The sequence below is a fragment of the Orbicella franksi genome, chromosome 3 (genome assembly GCF_964199315.1).
Source record: "Orbicella franksi chromosome 3, jaOrbFran1.1, whole genome shotgun sequence".
In the NCBI taxonomy this organism is placed as follows: Eukaryota; Metazoa; Cnidaria; class Anthozoa; order Scleractinia; family Merulinidae; genus Orbicella; species Orbicella franksi.
This window is the reverse complement of record NC_138147.1, coordinates 28,112,005-28,135,172: the sequence shown is the minus strand read 5'-3', so window position 1 is coordinate 28,135,172 and position 23,168 is coordinate 28,112,005. Positions and strand designations below refer to the sequence as shown.

Sequence of the window (23,168 nt, the reverse complement as noted above, 5' to 3'; positions counted from 1 at the left end):
AAGGGCTGCATGCTATGGTGGAAGTGTACGATACCGATGGAAAGTTCATCTGCCACTTTGGAGAGAGAATTTTGCAGGATGCAAAAGACATCGTTGGTGCAAATAGTGGCCACATTTACGTGTTAGATAACTTCCATGAATCTAAAAAGAAGTTCATCCAAGTGTTCGATACAAATAGACGCCACTACCGCCGGTTTGATGTGGCAGCTGATTCCCTGGCCATAGCGTTCCATGGCCCAAGTGAAGGCATCGTCATTATCTCCACTTCTGACAACAGGTCTTTTATGTTGTCTGTGTACTGCAAGGCTTCCTTTGGTAGCAACAAGGATCGCGTTCTCAACTTACTACGCTCTCACAAGTTCGACATAATTGGCGTTCTTTTAGAGCTTCACGCTACAGTGACGGCAAAGGGACGTATAGCTGTAGTGATGGCAAAGAACACTGACCGAGGTGAACCTCAAGGGAAGGTAATCGTTTATTAAGAGAAGATGTGTGATACACATGGCGTGCAACTTTCCATTTGCAAAAAAACTTTAAACACTTGAACACTTCAAATGCTTGTTAGGAATTTCAACTGGTAACATTTGGCTACTTATTGAAGCGATTTAAAATAGGTTGCGCGTCATTTAATGTCATATGTGATATCTTTTGAGTCTTCTAAGTTTTGAGATTGTCTGACTAGCAAAGCAGTTTTTTTTTCAATAAAAGCAGTTTGCTTGTAATAGCAGCACTTGAGTGATTTTATTTCTAAATATTCACAAAAGGCTGTTCAGTTGCTATTGCAAGGTACTGCATCGTGTAAAGAAGCCACCCCTAAAGGAAACGTTTAAATGCATAGGCGAAGTACCTGTCTGACGCCAAAACAAACAGGCACGTTTGAACCAAAAAGGACAACGTTTGAGTTGTCCTTATTTGTACACTTGCGTCTTAGATATTTCTAGTGCATGGTACACCTTGGTAGAAATACATGAAGTTATATCAGACAAAACACCAGGCTCAGTTTAGAGTTTTGATCAGCAACTTATGACATGCATGCCTGCATAGGTGATCTTATAATGACGGGAGAAAGAGAGAAAACAATTGCTGATCAATAGAAATAGAAAGCTTGTAAACAATTTATGAAAATGATGCATATTTTTCAACTAACGAGTTTTTTTCTCGCTCATGGAGAACGGGGGAGAATTTAAGTGCCGGGACACTATATAAAGGATTGCAGTCCAAAACAAACAATTTTCTGTATATATATATAGTTAAGCTTCAAGTCAGGACTTCAATTTTCGTTTTTAAGAGTAACGCACGAGCGATTGAGTTCTATGTCAGTGAATAGACAACCATGGGAGAGATGTATAATATAGAACTCGTTCGGCTTCGGTGCTATTATATTATAGCAAGGTGGCTGGCTTGTGCAGAAAAAAAGTCATGCGTGTTACTGCGGTTGATCAGACTGTAATGGCACAATGGCAGAGTTAGTCAGCAGAGTGAGAAAGAGATCTTTAAATTATTATACTGCATATGCGTGTGTGATGATGATAAATAATAATGACTACATTGTAACCGGCTCAAAGCAACACTTTATAATATCTGTATTGTTGTTGTACTGCCTACGTTGCAGTGTGAAGTAATAAAAACGAAAAGATGAGTGAGCATGAACATGTTTCAACTTTTAAGAATCTTAAAAGATTCTTGCATGTCAAATCTCAAATGCATGTCTGGGGTTGTGTGGCATAATTCTATGAAATTTGCTGCCTGCTTGTAGAACAATCGCCAACAGCATGCTGTCCATTTTGTTTGCGATGAGTTGTGCTAACCTCTTTCTTTAATAAGTAAACAAGGGTTGCCGTGACTCTGTTTTGTCTTTGGAACAATATGAGCATTTTACTGGAGGATATAAAATAACCACTACATGCCATTTATTAAATTTGAAAAGGTGTATTTCAAGGAAAAGCCAAACACACGCAACCAATTTTAAATGTCACACATCACATGAGTTCTTTTGGCTTTTTACGTTCTTCGGATACGTAAAAGTTAGAGGCAATGGTCAATGTTGTTCGTTCTGGGTCAAGAGCACTTATGTTTTCCGCGTTCGATTACGAAACAAACAGCTTGTTGCTTTTTTCTACCATTTGAGCGGTTATAATTCTTAACTTTTAGTTTCTGCCGGCTTTCGTATTGAGATAATGGGTATTCGTGAAAGGACTAAAAGACTTCAGCACAACCAAAGGAAATTGTTTTGTTTTGTATGCGCGACTTTATGGTCATTGTTTTATCGCTCCATAGTGTTACCACATTGTTCTTGACGATGAAATTCAACACATAACAAGCATCGTTTTGGCTGTTTTACTCTTACCTAATTCTCATAAACAAACATGGCCACGTTGTGATTTCTCTACTTCCATGTGATCAGTATCTAGGTATCATTTAGGGATACTTGCAAAAAATAAAAAGCTGTGGAGTATTGCTGAGGACCTTACAGAAGGCGGTTAATTGTAGATGACGATCATGAATAAAATAATTCATGTGAAAAGCCTATTTTTTGAGGGATATAATTGAGTGGTTTAAAAACAAGTTTGGATTAGCTAAATGACCATTCACAGAGAAGTGAGAGGAACAAACGCATCGTTTGGCTTTAGGAAAGTTTTATAATTATATATTTTATCCTGAAGCAAAATTCGGTCACTAGTATTTCATTTGTTTACGTTGATACGTTTAGCGGCAGTAACAGCTTAGGTCAAAGAGGTTTCGTTTTGGATCAATAGCGTCAAGAGCGCTTATGTTTTTCCGCGTTCGATCACGAAACAAATACCTCGTTGTGTTTTAACATTTATGCAGTTATATTTTTGCAGTTTCAATTTAGATTCTGCTTTTGTATTGAGATACTCGCTAATGTGAAGAGTCCTCAGTATATCCATCGGAAATTGTTCGGCACTGCAAGGACTACTTTGCGGTCATTCTTTCAATGTTCCACCGGGTTGTTAAGAAATGCCTTCAAACTTTTAACTTTTTGGGAATCTTAAAAGATTCTTTTCAAATCTCAAATGCATATCTAGAGTCTGGGTGGCATAATTCTATGAAATTTGCTGCCTGCTTGTAGAACAATCGCCAACAGCATGTTGTTTGCGATGAGTTGTGCTAATAACCTCTCTCTTAAATAATTAAACCGAGGGTTGCTTTGATAATATGGGCGTTTTACCGGAGGGTATAAAATAATTACTGATGTCATTTAATTTGAAAAGATATATTTCAAAATATGAAAGGAGATAATGTGTTATGTAAGAATTGGTGCCTCTTACGAAAATAATAATAATAATAATAATAATAATAATAATAATAATAATAATAGACTTGTATAGCGCTAGAACTAGACAAACATACTCAAAAGCGCTTTACATTAAGTTAAAATAAATGAATAAATGGAAATCACTAAACTTTAAAACTATTACAACAACTATGCTAAACTTTAAAACTATTTCCACAAGTCAAAAGCTTTCTTAAAAAGAAATGTTTTCAGTTGCTTTTTGAAAATGCCGAGGCTGCTACTTGTTCTTATAGTTAATGGCAGCGAGTTCCATAAAACAGGTGCAGCATGAGCAAAGGCCCGATCCCCAAGTGTAGAGCAGTTGACTTTTGGAACAACCAGAAGAGATTTTGCAGACGAACGAAGAGCGTAATTAGTAGCTGGTTTCAGGGATAAAAGATCATTTATGTAGGAAGGACTTTGGTTGTGTAGTGTCTTGTAAACAAGAAGAAGCAATTTAAACTGAACTCTAAACGATACTGGGAGCCAATGTAAGTCGATAAGAGCGGGTGTGATATGATCAAATTTCGCAATCCGAAAAATCACTCTAGCCGCGGCATTCTGAACTTTCTGTAAACGATCAATCTGGTATTTAGGTAGACCAAATAGAAGTGCATTGCAGTAATCAAGGTGCGAAGATACAAAGGCGTGGATCAGTGTCTTTGTGGATTGCGCGGTAAGGAATTTTCTGATCTGTCTTATGTTGTATAGTCCGCGAAAAGCCTTGCTACAAATCTTGCCAATGTGAACATTCATTCGCATATGAGCATCGAACCAGGCCCCAAGGTTCCGGACGCTTTCTAACGGTTTAATGACAGTGTCGCCAATGGTAATAGAGTCAATAGATGTTTTTTCAAGTTGTTGACGGGAGCCAATAATTAGAAATTCAGTTTTCGCGTCATTGATCATTAGACGATTACCAATAAACCAAGAGCGGACATCAGCGATGCACTTTTCAATGACAGAGACAGCGTTAAATTCCGAATGGATAGAACAGGGTCGGAAGGAAAGGTAAATCTGGGTGTCGTCAGCATAACCATGGACGGAAGGGAGGTGCTGTGAAATAATGTTAAAGAGACGGGAGACGTAGAGAGTAAATAAAATAGGGCCCATACAACTGCCCTGGGGGACTCCACAGTTCAGATTGAAGTCGTCAGAAGTCTTATCACCGACAAGTATACGTTGTTTGCGACCAGACAGAAATGAGTCAAACCAATTTAAAGCAGTTCCGACGACTCCAAAATCCTGTTGCAAAATATTAAGAATGCAATGTTCAATGGTATCAAAAGCAGCACTTAGGTCCAGAAGTACGAGAAGTGTCACTTGCTTATTATCCATACTCATTAAGATGTCGTTTTGAACCTTCAATAGAGCAGTCTCTGTCGAGTGATACTTACGGAAGCCGGACTGGAATTTAGGAAGAGGGGCATTTTTCTCACAGTGAGCGAGAAGTTGTTGAAGTGCAGCCTTTTCCACTACCTTGGAAATGAATGGAAGATTACTGACTGGACGGAAATTCTTGTAGACCAAATCAAGTCCAGGTTTTTTCAATAGAGGGATGACAACAGCGGTTCTCCAATTTTCTGGAACGGAACCACTGAGAAGAGAGAGATTAACCATCTCAGTGATAGAGGGCGCTAATACATCAAGACAGGACTTCACGAGCCATATAGGAAGAGGATCCAATCGACAAGAGGCATTAGAGGATTCTCGAACAATCTTACACACTTCTCCTATGGATAACGAAGAAAAATTCTCCAGATTCTCCTTCGGAGTGACAGGAACAAGTCGAGACACTTGAACTTGAAACTTGTCAAGATTTTCCTTTATGGTTTCAATTTTTTTGAGGAAAAAGGTGCCAAATTCGTTTGCAAGCTTAGTGGGATCATCGTGCTCTGGAAGAGCCATCTCAAGTGGCTCCCTGGACAAAGAATTAACCACACGAAATAGCTTGCGAGAGTCACCCGCACACTGATCAATTAGGTTTGAGTAATAATTCACACGTGCAGATTTAAGAGCTGCAGAGTACTGATTACGAACTCTATGGTAATTATTCCAGTCTCCAGGGAGGTCAGTTTTCAAGGCTTTCTTTTCAAGGCGACGACGTTTACGCTTGAGTTGTTTAATGTCATCATTAAACCACGGGATCTTTGGACGATTTTTTATAATCCTTGTCTTAAGCGGGGCATGCTTGTCCAAAATGTCATTAAGGGTCGTGTTAAAGCAGTCGGAGAGGGCATCAATGTTGTCCCAGTGTACGCTTGCACAAAGCATAGAAGAGGCAATATCAGCTGAGAATTCGGCAATATCAATATTTTTGAGTTTACGAAAAGTCAGTTCTTTGCAAGATAAAGCTGGTCGCGGGAAACCAATAGGGCACTGAATAATAAAATGATCAGAGATGGGAAAAGTGGCTTTAGGAGAAGCAAGAACAACATCATCCGACGAACGAGTAATAATTAGATCCAAGGTATGACCCGATAGATGGGTTGGGCCGGATACGTGTTGCGAAAGACTGAACGTTTCCAGTAAATCCATAAATTTCTTGGTATCATTGTCACGGAGGTCATCTAAATGAAGGTTGAAGTCTCCAGAGATAACAAGAACCTCGGGGCACATAACAACATTCTCTAAAAACTGAGAGAATTCATCAAAGAAAACAGAGGCAGAAACCGGATGTAACGAAGAATATGGAGGTCGATACACTATTATATGTCTCATTGAGCGATTATGCACTTTAACAATCCACTCAGAATATTCGAAAGACTTGTTTTCCTTCCCATCGTCAAATGCAACGTTGACAGAGTCTCGGAACAGAATCCCAGTTCCACCACCACGGTTTTGCGATTGTCGAGAAAAATTCTTGAAGAAATAACCAGCCACAGATAACAGAGCAATGCTGACGGAATCAGCGTCATTTAACCAGGTCTCGGTAACGGTGCAAAGGCCAATGTCATTTTCTACGACGTAGTCAATAATGCTCTCGATCTTGTTTCTAACGGATCTAGAATTGAAGACCGCAAAGTTTAGGAAAGTTGAACGTGGATTGACGAACAAATTTGTATGAAGAGAGGAGTTAGTCGAAGTAACGTTAGAATATAAGTGATTGTTTATATTCGCAGGTGTAACGACGCAGAGGTTATTTGAAATAGATCCTTTGTGCAAATTATTGCTTCCTCGGCTAACGCGTGGACAAGAAACCAGGGATTCAATTCTGTGAATGTTTCTAGCTCTCCTTTCTTTAACTCGACGGCCAGCGCGGCACCTCCTGTAGGTCGATGATAACGGCAATGAACAAGGCGAAAGTCGATGGTAGACATCCGAGTAGTAACAAAATCCAACATGGCGGGTGTCAGCATAATTCGTGGACAACAGTTTATCACTTGTATGCGAGACCATGCCAGATATCACAGAAATCATAGGTAGACAGGTCAACAAATAAGTTGGTTTCTTCTGTAAGGGACCAGGATTAAGCTCAACATCCATGTGGACAGTTAAATCTGTTGGTAAAACCAAACAGGTCGGACCATGCTTGTACCAGATCGAAATTGGCCGCCTCGGAAACTTTAGTTCGTGGTTGTTTTTGATAAAAGATGCCTTTGCGTTAAACTTAGTCATAATCGGATAGCAGAGGCCTTCAGGTTGCCATACCGTATAAAATTGTAGGATATAAAGCAAGTTCAACAACGAAATGAGACGATAAATACGGACACAAATGGCTGCCATCTTGATCGGCGCTTACAAAAAAAACCTCCAGGCCACGCCTACAAATTAAAACAGGATCTTGGTATCTCTTAGGGCTTCCGACGAGCACCCCGTCTTTGTTTTTATGGGACTCCCCCCGGGGGGTCATTTCAAGTGCCTGGGTATACCCAGTTCCGTCATGGGTGATGCGTTTGCTCGATCGATAGTGCATGTTGTATGTGGTGTTTACGCGGGGACCTTTTCCGCTATCAACTTTGTATCTTCTCAACTAAAACTGCTTGTTATCAAGCGGTCAACGTTCTCTCTCTCTCTCTCTCTCTCTCTCTCTCTCTCTCTCTCTCTCTCTCTCTCTCTCTCTGTCTCTCTCTGTCTCTCTCTCTTACGATAGCAAAGCGTGAAAACTTGACATTTCACATGCAGCAGGTTAAACAAAATCGTCTGAATTTTTGTATACTGTTACCCCGAAGCCCCCCGAAGTAGAGTTTTATAATTAGTAAGTTAAGCTAACGGTTTCACTTCGCTGAAAAAGCTGTTCAGTTAGTGTCGCTTAGTGTTGGCAGAAAAGATGTTTGAGAATATTGTCGTAAATGCCACACATCACATGAGTTTTTTTTTAGCTGTTTACGTTTCTCTGATACAGAGAAGTTAAAAGCTGTTCAAAGTTGTTTGGTCTGGGTCAAGAGCGCTTATTTCGTTGTTGTTTTGCCATTTTAACAGTTATATTTTTACAGTTCCAATTTAGATTCTGCTACCGCTTTTGTACTGAGATGCTGGCTAACGTGAAAAGTCCTCAGAACATCCAGTGGAAATTGGGAAACTATAAGCCAAACGTTGCGGCTATTGTTTCAACATTCCACTGTTATGTTAAGCACCTCCTCCGAGAAGAAGAAGGGAACCTCTGTCTCGCAGGGTACCAAGTTTAAGATTCTTTTAAGAATTGAAATTTTTATAAACAAACCTGTTGTGGTTCACTTCTTCTTTGTCTTATGTGGGTGTAGTTTCCGTACCCTGCAGCCAAATTTAACACCCGAATGCTTCAACTTCCCGTGAGAGTAATAAAGTTCTGTAGAGATAATGCTGTCATCTGCCGCTAAATGCTTGGAACTAACGTTGAAATAAATGTATCGCACTTGGTGAGGAAAATTTAAACATGGAACTTGGGAGTCAAAGGTTTTGTTAGAGCATGCCCAGCGTTATTATATACCACCCTCGGCAAATTCGGGTCTCACACCAAGGATATCTTTACAGATTGTTTTGTGCTTTGCACGTCTTTAAGTTATAGACTTGTTAAATATTAATCCGACTACAAGAGTTCCCGCGCGAGCTCCACGCTCTCGGTTTCTATTTTTCGCGCCTCCTCGCGCCTCGTACCTAACGTTTAACTGAGAAAGCAGAAAGGATATGAACGGTCCAGATCGAGCGAAGCATGGGGACTACCCAAGTGAAAGACTGATTCGGTCCAGAGTAACTTGAATTGAAAGTGGTCAAGTTTGCAACAAGGAAAAAAATCCAGTGATGTTGGTCGCATATTTTGGCTGCTTGTAAAAAAAAAAAAAAAAAAAAAAAAATGAACAGCTATGGCAAGATTTAAGACGGCGGTACCTCGTGGAAGAAAACAATTAAACAAATAATACGAAGAAAACAGTCTGTATAGAGTCTGCTTGACTATACAATAAATTTTACGATATGAAACTATAAAATAAGGTGACATGACACTTCACTGGTCGCATGCTAGAAGCTGTGAGCTTTCTCTGGATGGTTAAATGACAGATGCAAGAGATGCTTCATCCCCATTTAATTCCTATAGATAAATATGAAACGAACTTGGTGATCTAATGATGAAACAATTATTAAACTCGGTTATCCCAAAATATCGTGATTTGTCAGTGTCTCGTAGGTAAACTATTTACCTCAGCCTTTTTCTTTGGCAAATAACTGATCTGCTTGCCACCAACAAATCACGAGATTTTGCTCAACTTCGTCCAGTAATTGTCAAAATTATTTGTTCTTGACGAAAATTACGACGTTGTCTGCGATATTAAGCATTAAGACGAATTGTGCTAGCCTCCTTCTCAAACAATGATTGCTAATTTTGCTAATTTTGATAATATGCTAATTTTGCTAATTTGCAATTTTTATACGACATTAAGGATAATAAAGCCCCCATGGGGAGTGCTTATGAAATTTGTATCGTATTGTAATATGGGTGTTTTACAGGAGGGCATAATTACCGCAAGCTACATGTAATCTGAAAACATGTCTTAACACCCATTAGCTTCCAACCCCAAAAGGCAATCTGATTCTTCCTGCCAACTTTAACACGATTGCTTCAACTGGTCAAGTTTGCAACCGCTAGGAAAACAACATTCCAGTGATGTTAGTCGCATATTTTGGCTGCTTGTAAAACAAAGAAGAACTATGACAACAATTAAGAAGATGGTACCTCTTAAAAGGAAAAAAAAAACAGTTAAATAATACAAAGAGAACATTCCATATAGAGTGTGCTTGACTCAGTATCCAATGAGAGTTACAGAGCGTTTACTGAAACCGGGACCACCCAAACAATGAAAACCGATCAGATGGCAGAACTGAAACAATAGATTCCAAAGTTTTCAAATCCAGCCAATCAAATGTCCCATTTTCAATTCCAGCCAATCAAATGTTCGGTACAAGACAATGGAATCTCAACTTGTTGGTTGTGATGCTACATTTTGTTTAAAAAATGTTTCATAATCAATAATGTATCAGACGGTGACATGACATTTTAGTAATCGCATTCGCCAATCGTTGTGAGTTTCTTGACGTTTAAATGTTTGATCCAGAAAAACCTAATACTTATCGGAAGAATCTGAATTCGAAGGCTATTGATGGCGGTTTTTTGACGAAACTCAAAGGCCTTAAGTCAAAACCCTTCAGCCTTATTCAAAACAACTCCATAACGACCCGGAATCTTGTCGTTTCAGCTGCCACGTACGGTCTTGAGCGACTCTTAAACGGCAAAGCTTTCAACTGCCCTAAGGAGGGACACGAGCTGTACGGTTTTACTTTCCTTTTTGCCCCATTAATTATTCTGTTCTGTATAAACGTGCTGGTTATCGGCGAAGTTTGGAAGTTGTCGTCGCGCATGTACGTAAAACGCTATAAAAGACATGGAGATTGTGTGGCGCGGCTTCTTCCTAGCCTTCTGAAAGCTTGTGTCGGGCCGGCAGTGTGGTTGATCGTGGCCTTCCTAGACGAAGACTATTTTCTTTGCGCCATGCTCGGACCTGTTCCACGAAGAGGCAATGATACATGGACAAGCGAGCGGGAAGGTGTCGAATGGAGACATAAAGTTGAAGAGTATAAGAATTTGTCTCACGTCCTGGCATGGACTGTCTTAGTCGCACTTGTGGTTCTCGGAACTGCATTGGTAATCTTGAAGAAGTGTTTTCTAAAAGACAACCTTCTCATGTTCAGTAAGTGGAAGCAAATATACGAATAAATCTCGGCGTAGTCAATCAAGCGTTCTGTGATCGAACTCAATCGAACTCCAATTCTCGATTGATTTCGATTGGGTTCGGTAAGAAAACATAAATCAAACGCTTTAGCAATCGAACCGGCAAAATCGAACACTTCAACAATCGAACATAAAAGGGGAGAAAGGGGTCCAGGGGTCCCTTTCTCGGAAGCCCCAGAAACTTTTCGGGCCCTCAAAGCCATTTTTACGCCTGAAACTCCTCGTATGAAGAGAACCTCTGTTGATACACGTATTAAGAATATGTGCATAAAACAGCTCTGAAGCCATAAGGTTTGGGATTTTGCTCAGTACGGCTTTGCGGGTGCGAAAACTTTTCGCGACCTTTCGGGCCCCAGCTCAGAAGGTAATTGACGATGGCCGTGGCCAGCTTGGACATTTGCAACGTGAACTGATGCCTGTGCTTTGGCCATTGACCTAAAGTTAAAGTGTAGTCTTACGGCTTTTACTGTCGTTAAGCACTACCTGTTATTATGTACAAATATCTTAAAAAATTTGACCATAAATGTAATAAACTGAAAAACCATAAATGTAATAAACTGCCTATTACCTCTGAGCCAAGGGGCCGCAAACCCTGCCATTGCCTTATTTCGTACAGGCAGGACAGGGGCCCCGAAAATCAAATTGGAGTATTCGTTGCTCCAGCATCGTTTTGGCCCAGAGACCAAAACCCGAGAAGGCATCATTAATGTCCGTGCACACATTTAGAAGTCATTAAGTCTCTATACCAGAAGAGATCTTGAATCGTCCAAAATAAGTGCGCTTGAGGTGTTTGCAAGTGAAAACATTTTGAGACTTTCTGGCTTCAAAAAGAAGAGAAGAGGTAGAAATCCAGGCAAACTTTATCTTACAGAGAATAAGCCTGTTTTACTTTTAAATTTCTTTACCAGAAATCGAGAGAAATCGTGCAATCCGTGTCCGTTAGCAAAGGTTCTTCAAGCCATTTTAGTGGGAGGTTATGGATGGCTGCGTTTTGTACCCAGTCAATCACTTAATAGTGCTGGAGGGAGGACAAAACTGCTGGCTTGCAGGAGGGATGGGGGAAGTGGAACTATTTTAAACAAGATTACTGTGCTTCGGACAAAGTTGTAGTCCAGGTATACTTTTTTGAACCAGGGTAGATATATTTGATATCCCATCAGCCAAATGGGCCATACAAGGATAAAACACTAAACAAAACTACGGAATAAAAGCTGGTTTATTACAACGTTAACTCTTCAAATAGCAGCTAATACTAAAAGCAATTGTGTAAATATATTCAGGTTTGTATTAATATCATAACTATTATAGCCGATAGCGAATCAGTAAAACTGTAACATGTGAAAAATAGTCTTTAACAGTGCCTAAGGAAACTGAGATACGCCTTCGTTTAAGGTCTGATTCTATTTTTATTTGCTTCTTTAAAAGGTGGGTGGCTAGCTACCCAATCCACCCCTGGCAAATGACTTCTAAAAGAATGAGTAAGTCTTTAAGTGAGTCGAACAAATGACAGTAGAAGTGCGAACCGGAAGGATAATGCTTGGCTGTTTTGGTTTTATTTTCGCTTGAAGCCGGGGCGTCCCAGAATTTTCTCACTTGCCTGTGAAATTATTCTAACAACCTCAAGCTTTTCAAACGTATGAAATTTTATCAACTCCCGGCACTTCAATTGAGTGGACTTAAACATCATCAAGTCCCACCGCCTCAAACGCACGTAGTTTAGACTACTCGAGATTTCGTCTGGTATATAGACTTGATACTCATACTGTAATACTTTCCAAATGTTCGCACGGACTACAGTGACGGCTTCTCGGGTTTTGGCCTCTGGACAAAAACGGTGCTGCGGGAAATGAGTCCTCCAAATTGATGTACAGAACCCCTATCCTCCCTGTACACGCACGTAGCCTGTTCCAGGAAGCGGGCGAGCGAGGGAAAAACGAGTGGGAATAAGGCATCTTCGTTCACCCACGACTCTTCAAGAGCCTGGAACAGGCTACCCTGTACTGACAAAATAAGGGAATGGTAGGGGTTGTGGCCCCTTGACTCAGAGGTAATAGGCAGTTTATTACATTTATGGTTAAGCCGTATTACATTTATGGTTGTCCAGTTTATTACATTTATGGTCAAATTTTATTACATCTATGGTTGGTGGATTTATTACATTTGTGGTTAAAAGTTATTACATTTATGGTCACTTTTTATTACATTTATGGTTTTTATTACATTTATGGGTGATACACTGAGGCCTGGAAGACGAATTAATGTTCCAGTGAGGGTAGAAACAAAGCCGCTCTGACCCCTGAGCTACCTTACGTACATATAAGGGGAAAATCTTTCCGATTCAATTGAAACTGAGTGTTACTGATTACTTTTATGCCGTTTTGTCTTTCTGCCGAACAAAATCGAACTAAACGCGTTAATTTAGTTCCATTGGTTCGATTGAATTCGGTAATCGACCTTACGAGTTCGATTAATCAAACTCACCTAAAAGTTCCACTTCGATTATGTTCGATTACCGAATCAATCGAACAAAAAACCGCCAGATATTGGGTTCGACTGATTATTGGTTCAGTTTCGTTCGATTGACTAGCGTCCTACGCCAGGATATTAAGAGATCTTGTCAAGAGATAATGATCTTGTACAATGGTTTAACATGTAATAAGCACGGATATTTGGCGAGTTGCGTAGTAATTTCCCGAGCTTTGTAGGGACGAGGAAAAACACGGGCAATCAGCAAAATGTCATTTTCTAGTCAGATTTGGCTTCTAATTAAATTTTTGAACTGCATCCTGCATCACGGCCGAAAATCGTACCGATTGCCTACTGGGAAGTAAGGCGGGTGCGAACGACAAAAACAACACAAACGAAACCATTAAAATGTCGTTTATTTGATTCACACAGGGAAAAATTGTTCCGATTAAACTTACAAGGTCTTCTTTTAAAAAGTCAAGTTCAAACAAGTGAAAGTTTGGGTCGCTCAGCTCGGCCATTTTTTTAATAAAACACTTTGTCAAGCCTTTGATTAGAAAATTTAAATTGAACGTCTCGATAATTATTAGGGAGTTTTAGCAATGACGACGGTGACGGCAGGGACGACGCCTTGTGAAAAATGAATTTATATTTTACCTTTGAATGTCATAACTCTGTAAATGTTTTCAGTATGCCTATCGGTCTAAAAACTTGCTCAGGCTAAACATGCACCGACAGCGTTCAATTCCAAAAGAAGATACGGAAAATTAACCATTGCGGTTCGCGTTCTCTAAAATACGTAAAACCTGGTCATTTCACGTTGTTGTTTTGCAGACGACGACAAAGAAATGTACCAAGATTCAAAACGCACGTGCATAACTATTGTTCTCCTCATTAAATCTTTTGTTTGGTGACGCTCTCGTCGCCGTCGCCGTCGGGGTTTGCTAAAACTCCCTATATTAAAACCACGACGGCAACGGCAACGGCAACGTCGCTAAACAAAAAGTTTAATGAGGAGAACAATGACTGTGCACGTGCGTTATAACTCTTGGTACATTTCTTTGCCGTCCTCTGCCGAACAACAACGTGAAACGACCAAATTCTGCGTTGTCTAGAGAACGTGAACCACGACGGCTAATTAGATAGACAGATAGATAGCTAGCTAGCTAGCTAGATGGATGGATGGATGGATGGATGGATGGATGGGTGGGTAGATAGATAGATAGATAGATACTCTTTAGTGATAGCTTTGACAGTGTTAAAAAAATTAAATGACTTTAGAGTACCGCGAGATTTGTAGGTAAAATATAAAATCATTTTTCAATCGACGTTGTCCTTGGCGTCGCCGTCGTGGTTTCTTAAGCGCCCTAACAAAGTAAATGACTTTAGAGTACCGCGAGATTCGTAGGTAAAATATACAATCATTTTTTAATCGACGTTGTCCTTGGCGTTGCCGTCGTGGTTTCTTAACGCGCGGATGGAAAACCGTACAGAGATTATTTATATATCAATCATCTTTCATATCTCAGCTTCTTGACTTAATTTATTGAATGGTTACAATTTTTATTTTTGATGGCGTGACACTGCAAACCAGCCATGCTTAAAAATTGGCCAATTTTTCTCATCTACACCAGCAAATAAGAATTGTCACATAAAAATTGCTCGTGTAGGCGATGCTTTAGAAGTTCCCTCAGAGTTACGTGGCAAACCACTTTCCTTTCCAGATCGCTACGCGTATGAAAGGCGAGAAGCCCTGAGCGCTATGAAGGCTTTCACGGAGCGCATGTCTCCTGGAGGGGAATTCATATATAATGCCGCCTATCTCGACAAAGATCCCAAAACAGCCGAATATGGCGGCGAAGAGGAAAAGGTGAAGTATTATAAAGACGGAATTCCAGAAATAATTGGACGAAACACAGTGGAGAAATTGTTTGAAGGTGAGACTGAATGGAATGGCTGTTTTAGCCCGCGAACATCAGCTGTTTAATTCATGATAGGCGAGTTTTATGACCAGGTTTAGCCCACAAGATATACTGTTTTAGGACATTAATTAGTTACTGTAGTGTGTAAATGCTCAGTGTAAAATCCCAAATAAGTGTGCGCTCATAGTTAATAGAAGGAATGGTTATGGAGCCGAATAAATTTCGTTGTCATATGTTTTTGTTCGCTCTTTTAGCTTTAAGTCCGCGCATAAAACACAATAAACGTTTAAAAAACAACGGAACAACGGAAAAACAACGGAAAGCAGGATAAGCTCCGACGCTTGGGATAAACCCCTTCCGGGATATGCTCCGACGCTTGAGATAAGCCCCGTCTGGGATATGCTCCGGTGCTTGGGATAAGCCCCGTCCGGGATATGCTCCGACGCTTGGGATAAGCCCCTCCGGGATGTGCTCCGGTGCTTGGGATAAACCCCGTCTGGGATAAGCTCCGGTGCTTGGCCTGATGCAGACTTTACTTATAAGGCTTGACTTACAGCAGAGCGCACTCCAATGACTTTACCTGTTTATGGCGGAATCAACTTCACAAGAATGGATCCGCTTTATTTCGTTTCAGGTTTTGAAGGCTCGGATCATAAGGGTGAATGGCACTATGTCAAGGCATACGAAAAATTCAAAGACAAGTACCCTCGGATTGCCAGTGGCAGGCCCAAAGATCCTTGGCGAGCAGTGCAGGGGGATGAAACTGGAAACCAAGAGACTTCTTCGCCAAGTTCCGGGGAAAATGAAATGAGGAAGGGGGACGAAACTGAAAACCAAGATATTTCTTCGCCAAGTTCCGGGGAAAATGAAATGGGGAGGGGGGATGAAACTGCATGGAAACTGGCAAGAGATTTCTTCGCCAAGTTCTGGGGAAAATGAAATGGAAATGCAGCCCTTGATTTCATAGCCATGATAATTCGGCATGACAAATTAATCGATATATGAAGGTGTTTTTTTTGTTTGTATGAAATATACGAAAAATTGTTGGTGTACGTGATAGTCGGTGACATCGCGGAAGTGATCCATTGTCAAATTTTAGTTGAAAAAATTAAACGTTAAGTGAATCTTAATTATCCTACTTATCGAATTTCAAACTGAACCAAGCGTAACGTTTTGATTGTTGTTTTTATTGCTCTTTTGCTACAACGAAGGCTTGAAGTTCGAAACGTCATTTATTTTCTGAATTTACTAGGGCGGGTTATAATTACTCGAAGTGTGAAATTACAATGGCCCTTTTCACTGATACGGCGGGCCTTTTGAATTCTGTTGTTTCAAATAGCTATTATGGGATGCTTAGGGGCAAATGCATACAAAATGACCGCCGTATCGGTGAAAACATCTGGGAGGTCCTTCTTAACTACAGATTTAGAGCAGTTGCTAAGGGACTGCAGAAGGCGATATTTAGAGGAAAACTATTTTGGAGCGTTTTGGAGCGCTAAGTGGTGAATTTTATATTGCGAAATGTTTGCTTTTGAAAAACATACATGATTAACTAGCGCACGTCCCAAACCGCGTGTTGGAATTTTAAATCCCTAAAACTTGGAAGAAAAGAGGATGAGTTTCGATTTTTCTTATGATTGAGAAATAAGTTAGTCTACTTTATGATCGTAAACATGGAATTACTGTTTACACTCAAAAGGGGAAACCTACTGTAGAAAGACTGTTACTACATATAACTTTTCAAGTTGCTATTGTAAGATAGTTGTGTGTCGGTGTGTAGATTCGTTGGTATGCAGGCTACGTAATTATGCTAAGAAGCGAATATTTAAGGAGTTTTTCCGTTAGGGGTTGTCACTCCACGGCATCTCCATTTTTATTTTGATCACTTCATTCTGGAAATTTTGTTTTATCCTAGGGCCGCTTATGTTTGTTACAATAACCTATGCTAGGGCTGTTTATGTCTGATCAATAAACGAGATGCCCCCTCGATCCTATATGACTGATGTTTTCTTACTTGTACTAAGTTAGAATTTTTTTGTTTTCGTCTCACTGTATAGTGGTTAGACAACAATGACTTTTATGATGATGAGAGTTTCATAATACCCATACGTAGCACTAAGTACGTGGACGTTCTTAATCTATTGCCTCTGATTTAAATTTCCGAATTAGATGCCTTTTGAGTTTTAGGGTTTTGTTTTATTCTGGTCACGTGACTGGTCAAATATGGCCGTGATTTCAAACTTTTGCAGGACTCTTCAATGGAACAAACCTGAGCAAATAACTTATCCTTAGGATGACTGGTTCTAAAAATATGGCGGTTAGAAACCTTCCTTAGCGACAACTTCATGACCAATTGGTATTTAAGGACCCCCTTAAAAAACCTTTGTGGGACGTTTTCGTTTTGAAAACCTTAAAATTAACGACGTAACCAATGCCACTCAGTGTGCATGTAAGTAAGGTGACGTACGAATAGTTAAACCAGTTAAGCATGGTTCAGTTGAGGATAATTTTTCCTAGCCCTCTAAATCTTAATTTGTTAACCTTCACCTGTCCTCGAGCGACACTGACAGTTACGTAAAAGTTTGGTTTCTAGAAAATTGACACTTTGGATAATACTTCTCGTAGAGTTTTTGGTGAGTAATGTCGCATCGAGGTATCGTTGTGCATTTGTAGTCGGGTTTTGTATTAACCGAGAACCATAATGGGTTTGTTTTTCGTGTTATATCATTTAATCCTTTCTGGAAATTTCCAAATCTTGGAAATTCGGCATGGGATTCTGTTGGGGTCAGTTTTTGTTCCAGGATATTTTGGGGTTTAGTTGGAAGCTTTAGGGATTTTACGGGGTTAATTTTTGATTTTTGCCCCAATTCGATCATCTCCGTCACTTGTAATTCGGAGTACCCTTCACGGAGATATGTGACTTGGTTATCCAAGGTGTCGGCGGAAGTTTTAAAAGCGTCCACCTTATCCATTTCCTCACGTGTTTCAGCTCTGTTTGCTTTCTAGCTTTTGTCTAACTGTTAGTTGGACAAAAATGTAGTTTCCTTTTTATGCTCTCTGGATTTCGTTTTTCTGTTTAAGTAGCCAGTAAATCATTTGTTCGTACTATCATCTACTCCTTATACATGTATCTTAAAAGTAAGGACAATGGCTCTGTTGCTAGCACCAAAATAAAACTGGCTTCATTTTAGTTTCATCCCTTGTCTCTTTTCTCTTTTCTTCCCCCCGATGAGAGTTAATAGTTAATGAAGATAATGAAAACTCGCGACGTATTCGGAGCGTCACCTTTTCAAAGCGGCAGACAAGATGATATTTGAAATGTAAACTGCCTTCGCTTCTAGTCAAATGGCTTCTAAAAGGCTCAAAAAGACCCAGGGACACAGGTAAATAAAGTACACATTTATTTTACATGATTATAAATGATTATGTTATTGCTGATACAGTGTTCGGTTTCCCTGAGCCTAAACGGCAAACCCTTTAGAGCTGCACATACCTATATAGCCCATATAAGGGAGTTCCTCCCCGGGGTCACTGATAAGAGATCACTATTACATATGGGTTAAAAAGTCTATTGCTCTTCATGGTAACCGTTAACCCACTAACGTTCAATGAACAGCCAAAATTAGCGCCTTTAGCTGCCACATCACGATTTTTCGTTCAGTCCGTACCTCGCAGTCTCAGCACTCTAATGTTTGTGAGTCTCACTCGATGAAATGCGAATCGATGTTATTATGTACGAACTGTTTACCTTATCTTTAGGAATTCTTTTTCCAACAGTTTCTCTGCATTTTACAGCAACGAAGTTGTTTCATCAAGTGATATCAGAAAAGAACGAAACAGAAAGCATCGCATCCATAATGTTGGTTAACTTGAAACTTTAACTTTAAATCATGGAGGTAGTTACGAAATGTTACATTTTGTGACGTCTTACATGAATCAGTACAAAAATCGTAAACAAACTCTGGAGAGTGTGCAGTACGGACTGGAAATTATATTAAACCGTAATTAGTTAATTAGAAATAACTCTCTTAGTCGGCCGCGGCCAATGAAGCGTGTATTAACACAGAGTAATGGACAAATACAGCATTCTGAAAACTGCCTGACGACTGTACACTGTACATATTTAATCAATAAAGCAGGTAAAAAAAAAAAAACCAATCCTTGGCGTTTATGTATTTTAAGCTATACCCTGTCACTGAGCTATACCCTTTTTACTCATTCAGTGGGGAGAGGATGCGGGTAACAAGGCCAATAGAAGATTAAAAACGTTTCTTGCCTCAGGAACATTACAGCAGAGTAGCTTTTCACACCGACGATTCTCTAGCTTCATCGGATCGAGAAGCCAATCGTTCGTTCTCTGGGGTGACCGCCTCTAAGTGCAGGGGTTCCAGTTCCTGCCAGGAGCTTTCCATTTCGAAGCACGTCGGCAGACATTTTAAGCGGCACGTCTTTTGGGCGCTCGTTTCGTGAACATCCCCGCGCACAAGTCGCCAAGGATCCAGGGGACTCCCGGTGGAAATGCGAGGATACATTTCCTTGAAGGCTTTGTAGGCTCTGATGTAGTGCCATTCATCACCGTCGGTCCATCGATCATCTGCATAACCTTAAAATAAGAATTACATCCATGTTTAACATGGAGGTGAGCCAGCGGATCGGTAGGCGCGGCGGGGAGGGTTGGCCCGGCTAGCCGACTTGAATTTGACTGAATTGTAAATGACTCATTTAGTTCACTTTTTAAACGTGATCAGATTGAGCGAATTACACATGAGCACTTGTGAATTTCTCACTTTGGGGCCGAGATAAGTCCTTCATCAACAAATATACGAAATGTTTACCCTAAGTACCAGAATGCGAAATCTCGTCTCAGGTCATTCCACTTATAGACACGACAGCATCTTAACGGGACAAAAAGGTATGATTTGAGATCTCGAATCTGCCTCAAACAAAACGAACGATAGGTGAATAAGCTAACGTTATTTTCAGCTGAGTCGCTGGAAGCCAGCTTCCCTTTGATAAAAGAGTGGAGTTGTGGCGGGGGGGGGGGGGGGATGCTTGGCCACGATCAAGAGACTCGCTATGCAATGACCCCCTAGGGGGTATCATGCGCCTGCTATGAAGGATTGTATTACTAAAGGTTTATTTCCTGGCTAACCTTCAAATAATTTCTCCACTATTTTCCTTCCTATCATTTCTGGAACTCCATTGTCATACAATGTGACCTTTTCTTCTTCCCCGCCGTATTCAGCCGTGTTTGGATCGCTGTCGAGACTAGCATCCTTAAATGAAGCTCCCATGCGTTCTGTAAACGCTCTCATTGCACTCAGGGCCTCTCGCCTTTCATAAGCGTACAGATCTACATATACAAACAAAGAGAGTTAAACAGGACCCTAATTTGATGTGGATTATTTAGTTAAAAAAAAAGTCACCAAGGAAGGAAACTGGAATGTTAGTGATAAGAAAGAAGAAAGAAAAGTTACTACGCAGACAGGGGATTCAAAATTTAACATTTTCAATTTCCCCACCCCCTTCCACCCCTCGCTATCCTACCCACCGTAAGAGTTTAAAACATCAAAAATCGCTAAAATCACTAAATTAAACCAAAACAATCAAAACAATCCTCCGTAGGAAAAAAAGATGGCGACTGGTACATTTACCCATAGTTCTTAGCTCACGAAACCCTTAACAACGTTCCTAAAAACGTACAGAAACGTTTTGAAATCTTCAAACCTAGGCTACTTAATGTCCTTGGAACAGGGACAAATATTGTAAAAATTTTGCTTTCTTTGTGCCTTTTAGGATGTGTTAGGTTCGCAAGGCACTGTGGTAAAACGTACAGCCGCCATCTTTTTCACTACGGTGGATTGCGCTCTCTGTACAAATGATTTTGATAGAAACGACAAATTGGCAATTCATTTGAAATACATAAATTCCTGTTGAAAATTTACTTCTGCAGGAAAGCAAACTCACATGAAGAAAAAAAGAGTGTATAGGTGTAGACAGATCACGAAGAGCACATTGAAAAAAATTGGACTTTTTTCAAAAGTTCTCCTTCTATTTTCTGTCTCAATTTTCGTCAGTCATAAGCATCCATATCTGGTTAATTTGTGTTTTCGACACCAGAATTTTGTTTCGGTTTCCGTTTTCAGAACAGGAGTTAGCTAACTCAGACTTCTCTTCCATTGAAATTTTAATCCCAGATAAGCGACATAACCGGCATTCGAACAACCTTGGACATGAGAACTTTAAATATTATACTGCTCAGGTATTTTGACGCATAATTAAGATCTCGAACGAAAATAGTTGCTAACACCACACCTAACTGCCGAATTGGATTTTTTGAAGGCTGCATTTGTCGAGATTTGCTGCCCGATTTACCAAAAAAAAAGGGGATGATATTGATTATAACAGAGGTTTTTCTTTAATATCATTTGATATTATCTACTTACTGTCCATGAGAAGGTTGTCTTTGAGATAACAGTATTTCCACACAATTACGGCAGTTCCCAGAATGACTAGTGCGACTAGTACACTCCACGCCCAAATTTGCGACTCGCCTTTACATTCCTCGACTTTCTGTTTCCTTTCGAAAATTTCCTGATCGTTTTCTTCATTTTTACCCCGTGGAACAGGCCCGAGCTTAGCGCAGAGATAATAATCTTCTTCTAGGAAAGCTGCGATCAACCAAATCGCCGGCCCGACGCAGCCCTTCAACAGACTCGGTAGAAGCCGAGCGATGCAATCTCCCCGCCTCCTGTATCGTTTCACGTACATCCGCGATGACAGCCTCCAGATCTCGCCGATAACAAGCAGGTTCGTGCAGAACAAGATGATAACTGGACCGAATAAGAAAGCAAAGCCATACTGCTGGTAGCTGTTTTCAGGACAGTGGAAGACTTGAGCGTTCAGAAGTCGCTCGAGGCCGTAAGTCGCAGCGGCGACGACAAGGTTTCGAAGAGTTATGGAGTTGTTTTGAATTAGGCTAAACGCTTTGTCAAGCTTCGAAGTTTTCTTTCTAAGTGTCAGTCCTTCATTCAGTACCTCTGTGATTCCCAAGGACGATTCTTTTCCATCAGCGCGATCTGTTAACGATTTTGGTTTGTCCTTAAATGACGAAGGTTTTTGGTCTTTCAGTTCAATTCCTTCTTTCTCAGATCCTCTGCTTGTTTCACGTTCTGCGCCGCTTAAATTCGTAACCAATATAGCTTCCGGTATCTTTTCTTCTTCGATAGTGTTCACGGCAGCCATAGATTAAAGTTAAAAGTTTTAAGTTCCCTCTTGAGAAAATACACAGCCGCAAAAACTAAATTAACACCGTTCATTTAGTACAGTATTGCGTTCGGGAATTCGAAGATGATATCCGCTTCGTTCCTCCCTTGTTTGCAATTGAGATAATATTTCTTTCGGTTTCTAAATTGTGTAAATCTTCCGCCAAAAAGATATTAAATATTGCAGCTGTCCATTAAACTACCTCGTCTCACCTTTGATCTAATATTCTCGATTGTTTCCAATAGTTTGTTCTTTCAGTTTCAAGTAAAAAGTTGTTAGTTGTTTCTTTTTTTGTAATTCAAAGCGACATCGACTTGTAGTTGCTCCCATATATATAGAAATACCGACAAATCAGAATTTCTGGTTTACTAAGGGCTTGCCAATTGTATAGCGGGAAAAACCCAGTTTCGGTCGGAAATAAAACTGTTAAACAATTTATTCAGCGGAAGTTTTCGGGCAGAAAAGGACTAGTCACCTTTGGAAGCATGAGTCATTCCCGTCTTAATAGAATCGGAAACTAACTATGATCGTCCATTTGTAGCGCCCATATGTTGTTTACAACTAGGAACCAGGCTACTGCATCATAAACTTTGCTCGAAATATGGCGGCGGGGCTTGGGTAGGTAAATAGTCTAAATAGCAAACGAATAGTCGTGAGCTTCGCTAAATTCTTCGCTTGATCATGAAACACCTTTCATGACAGTTCCCTGGGCCAGAGCATAACGTTAAAAGGGTGGTTTCAAGGCTTGGCGCAAGTGCAAACAGTAAACCTCGCCCATTTGGTTAGAATACTAAATTCGATGTTCAATACTAAATTCAGCATATTCTGCGTAAAGCAGTGGCATCCTAAATTGGACGCCCGTCATCCAGAGTGCTTGCCTAAATATGGTCTGTGATTGCTGAACTACACGTGGTTCACTAAGAAACCGAAAATGGTTTTTCGTGCTCAAGTCAAAGTTTGAACATGCCTCGAACCATGAAACTATTTCTTTTAGCATAAAAATTTCAAAACATGCAAA

The 23,168-nt window shown here is 40.2% G+C and overlaps 2 protein-coding genes across 2 annotated transcripts; one reads left to right on the top strand and one right to left on the bottom strand.

The window, feature by feature from the left end:
• Positions 1–9,094: 9,094 nt before the first annotated feature.
• Positions 9,095–17,005, top strand: LOC145481778 (uncharacterized). Its single transcript, XM_081460310.1, has 3 exons — positions 9,095–10,455; positions 14,687–14,899; positions 15,519–17,005. Exons 1-3 carry the CDS (start codon positions 9,810–9,812, stop codon positions 15,821–15,823), a joined length of 1,164 nt encoding a protein of 387 aa, XP_081316436.1. The 5' UTR covers positions 9,095–9,809; the 3' UTR covers positions 15,824–17,005.
• Positions 17,006–17,467: 462 nt separating this feature from the next.
• Positions 17,468–22,246, bottom strand: LOC145481777 (uncharacterized). Its single transcript, XM_081460309.1, has 3 exons — positions 21,331–22,246; positions 20,037–20,237; positions 17,468–19,487 (listed from the first exon to the last, which is right to left on the bottom strand). The coding sequence occupies exons 1-3, from the start codon at positions 22,127–22,129 to the stop codon at positions 19,189–19,191; spliced, it is 1,299 nt and encodes a 432-aa protein (XP_081316435.1). The 5' UTR covers positions 22,130–22,246; the 3' UTR covers positions 17,468–19,188.
• Between the last annotated feature and the right edge of the window lie 922 nt (positions 22,247–23,168).

Excerpts from the sequence above, each read along its gene's own strand:
- LOC145481778 (XM_081460310.1), top strand. The coding sequence starts at position 9,810 with ATGTTTGATCCAGAAAAACCTAATACTTATCGGAAGAATCTGAATTCG. Across the intron at positions 10,456-14,686 it reads AGACAACCTTCTCATGTTCA|ATCGCTACGCGTATGAAAGG; the intron begins GTAAGTGGAAGC and ends TTTCCTTTCCAG. Across the intron at positions 14,900-15,518 it reads AGTGGAGAAATTGTTTGAAG|GTTTTGAAGGCTCGGATCAT; the intron begins GTGAGACTGAAT and ends ATTTCGTTTCAG.
- LOC145481777 (XM_081460309.1), bottom strand. The coding sequence starts at position 22,129 with ATGGCTGCCGTGAACACTATCGAAGAAGAAAAGATACCGGAAGCTATA. Across the intron at positions 20,238-21,330 it reads AGACAACCTTCTCATGGACA|ATCTGTACGCTTATGAAAGG; the intron begins GTAAGTAGATAA and ends TTGTATATGTAG. Across the intron at positions 19,488-20,036 it reads AGTGGAGAAATTATTTGAAG|GTTATGCAGATGATCGATGG; the intron begins GTTAGCCAGGAA and ends TCTTATTTTAAG.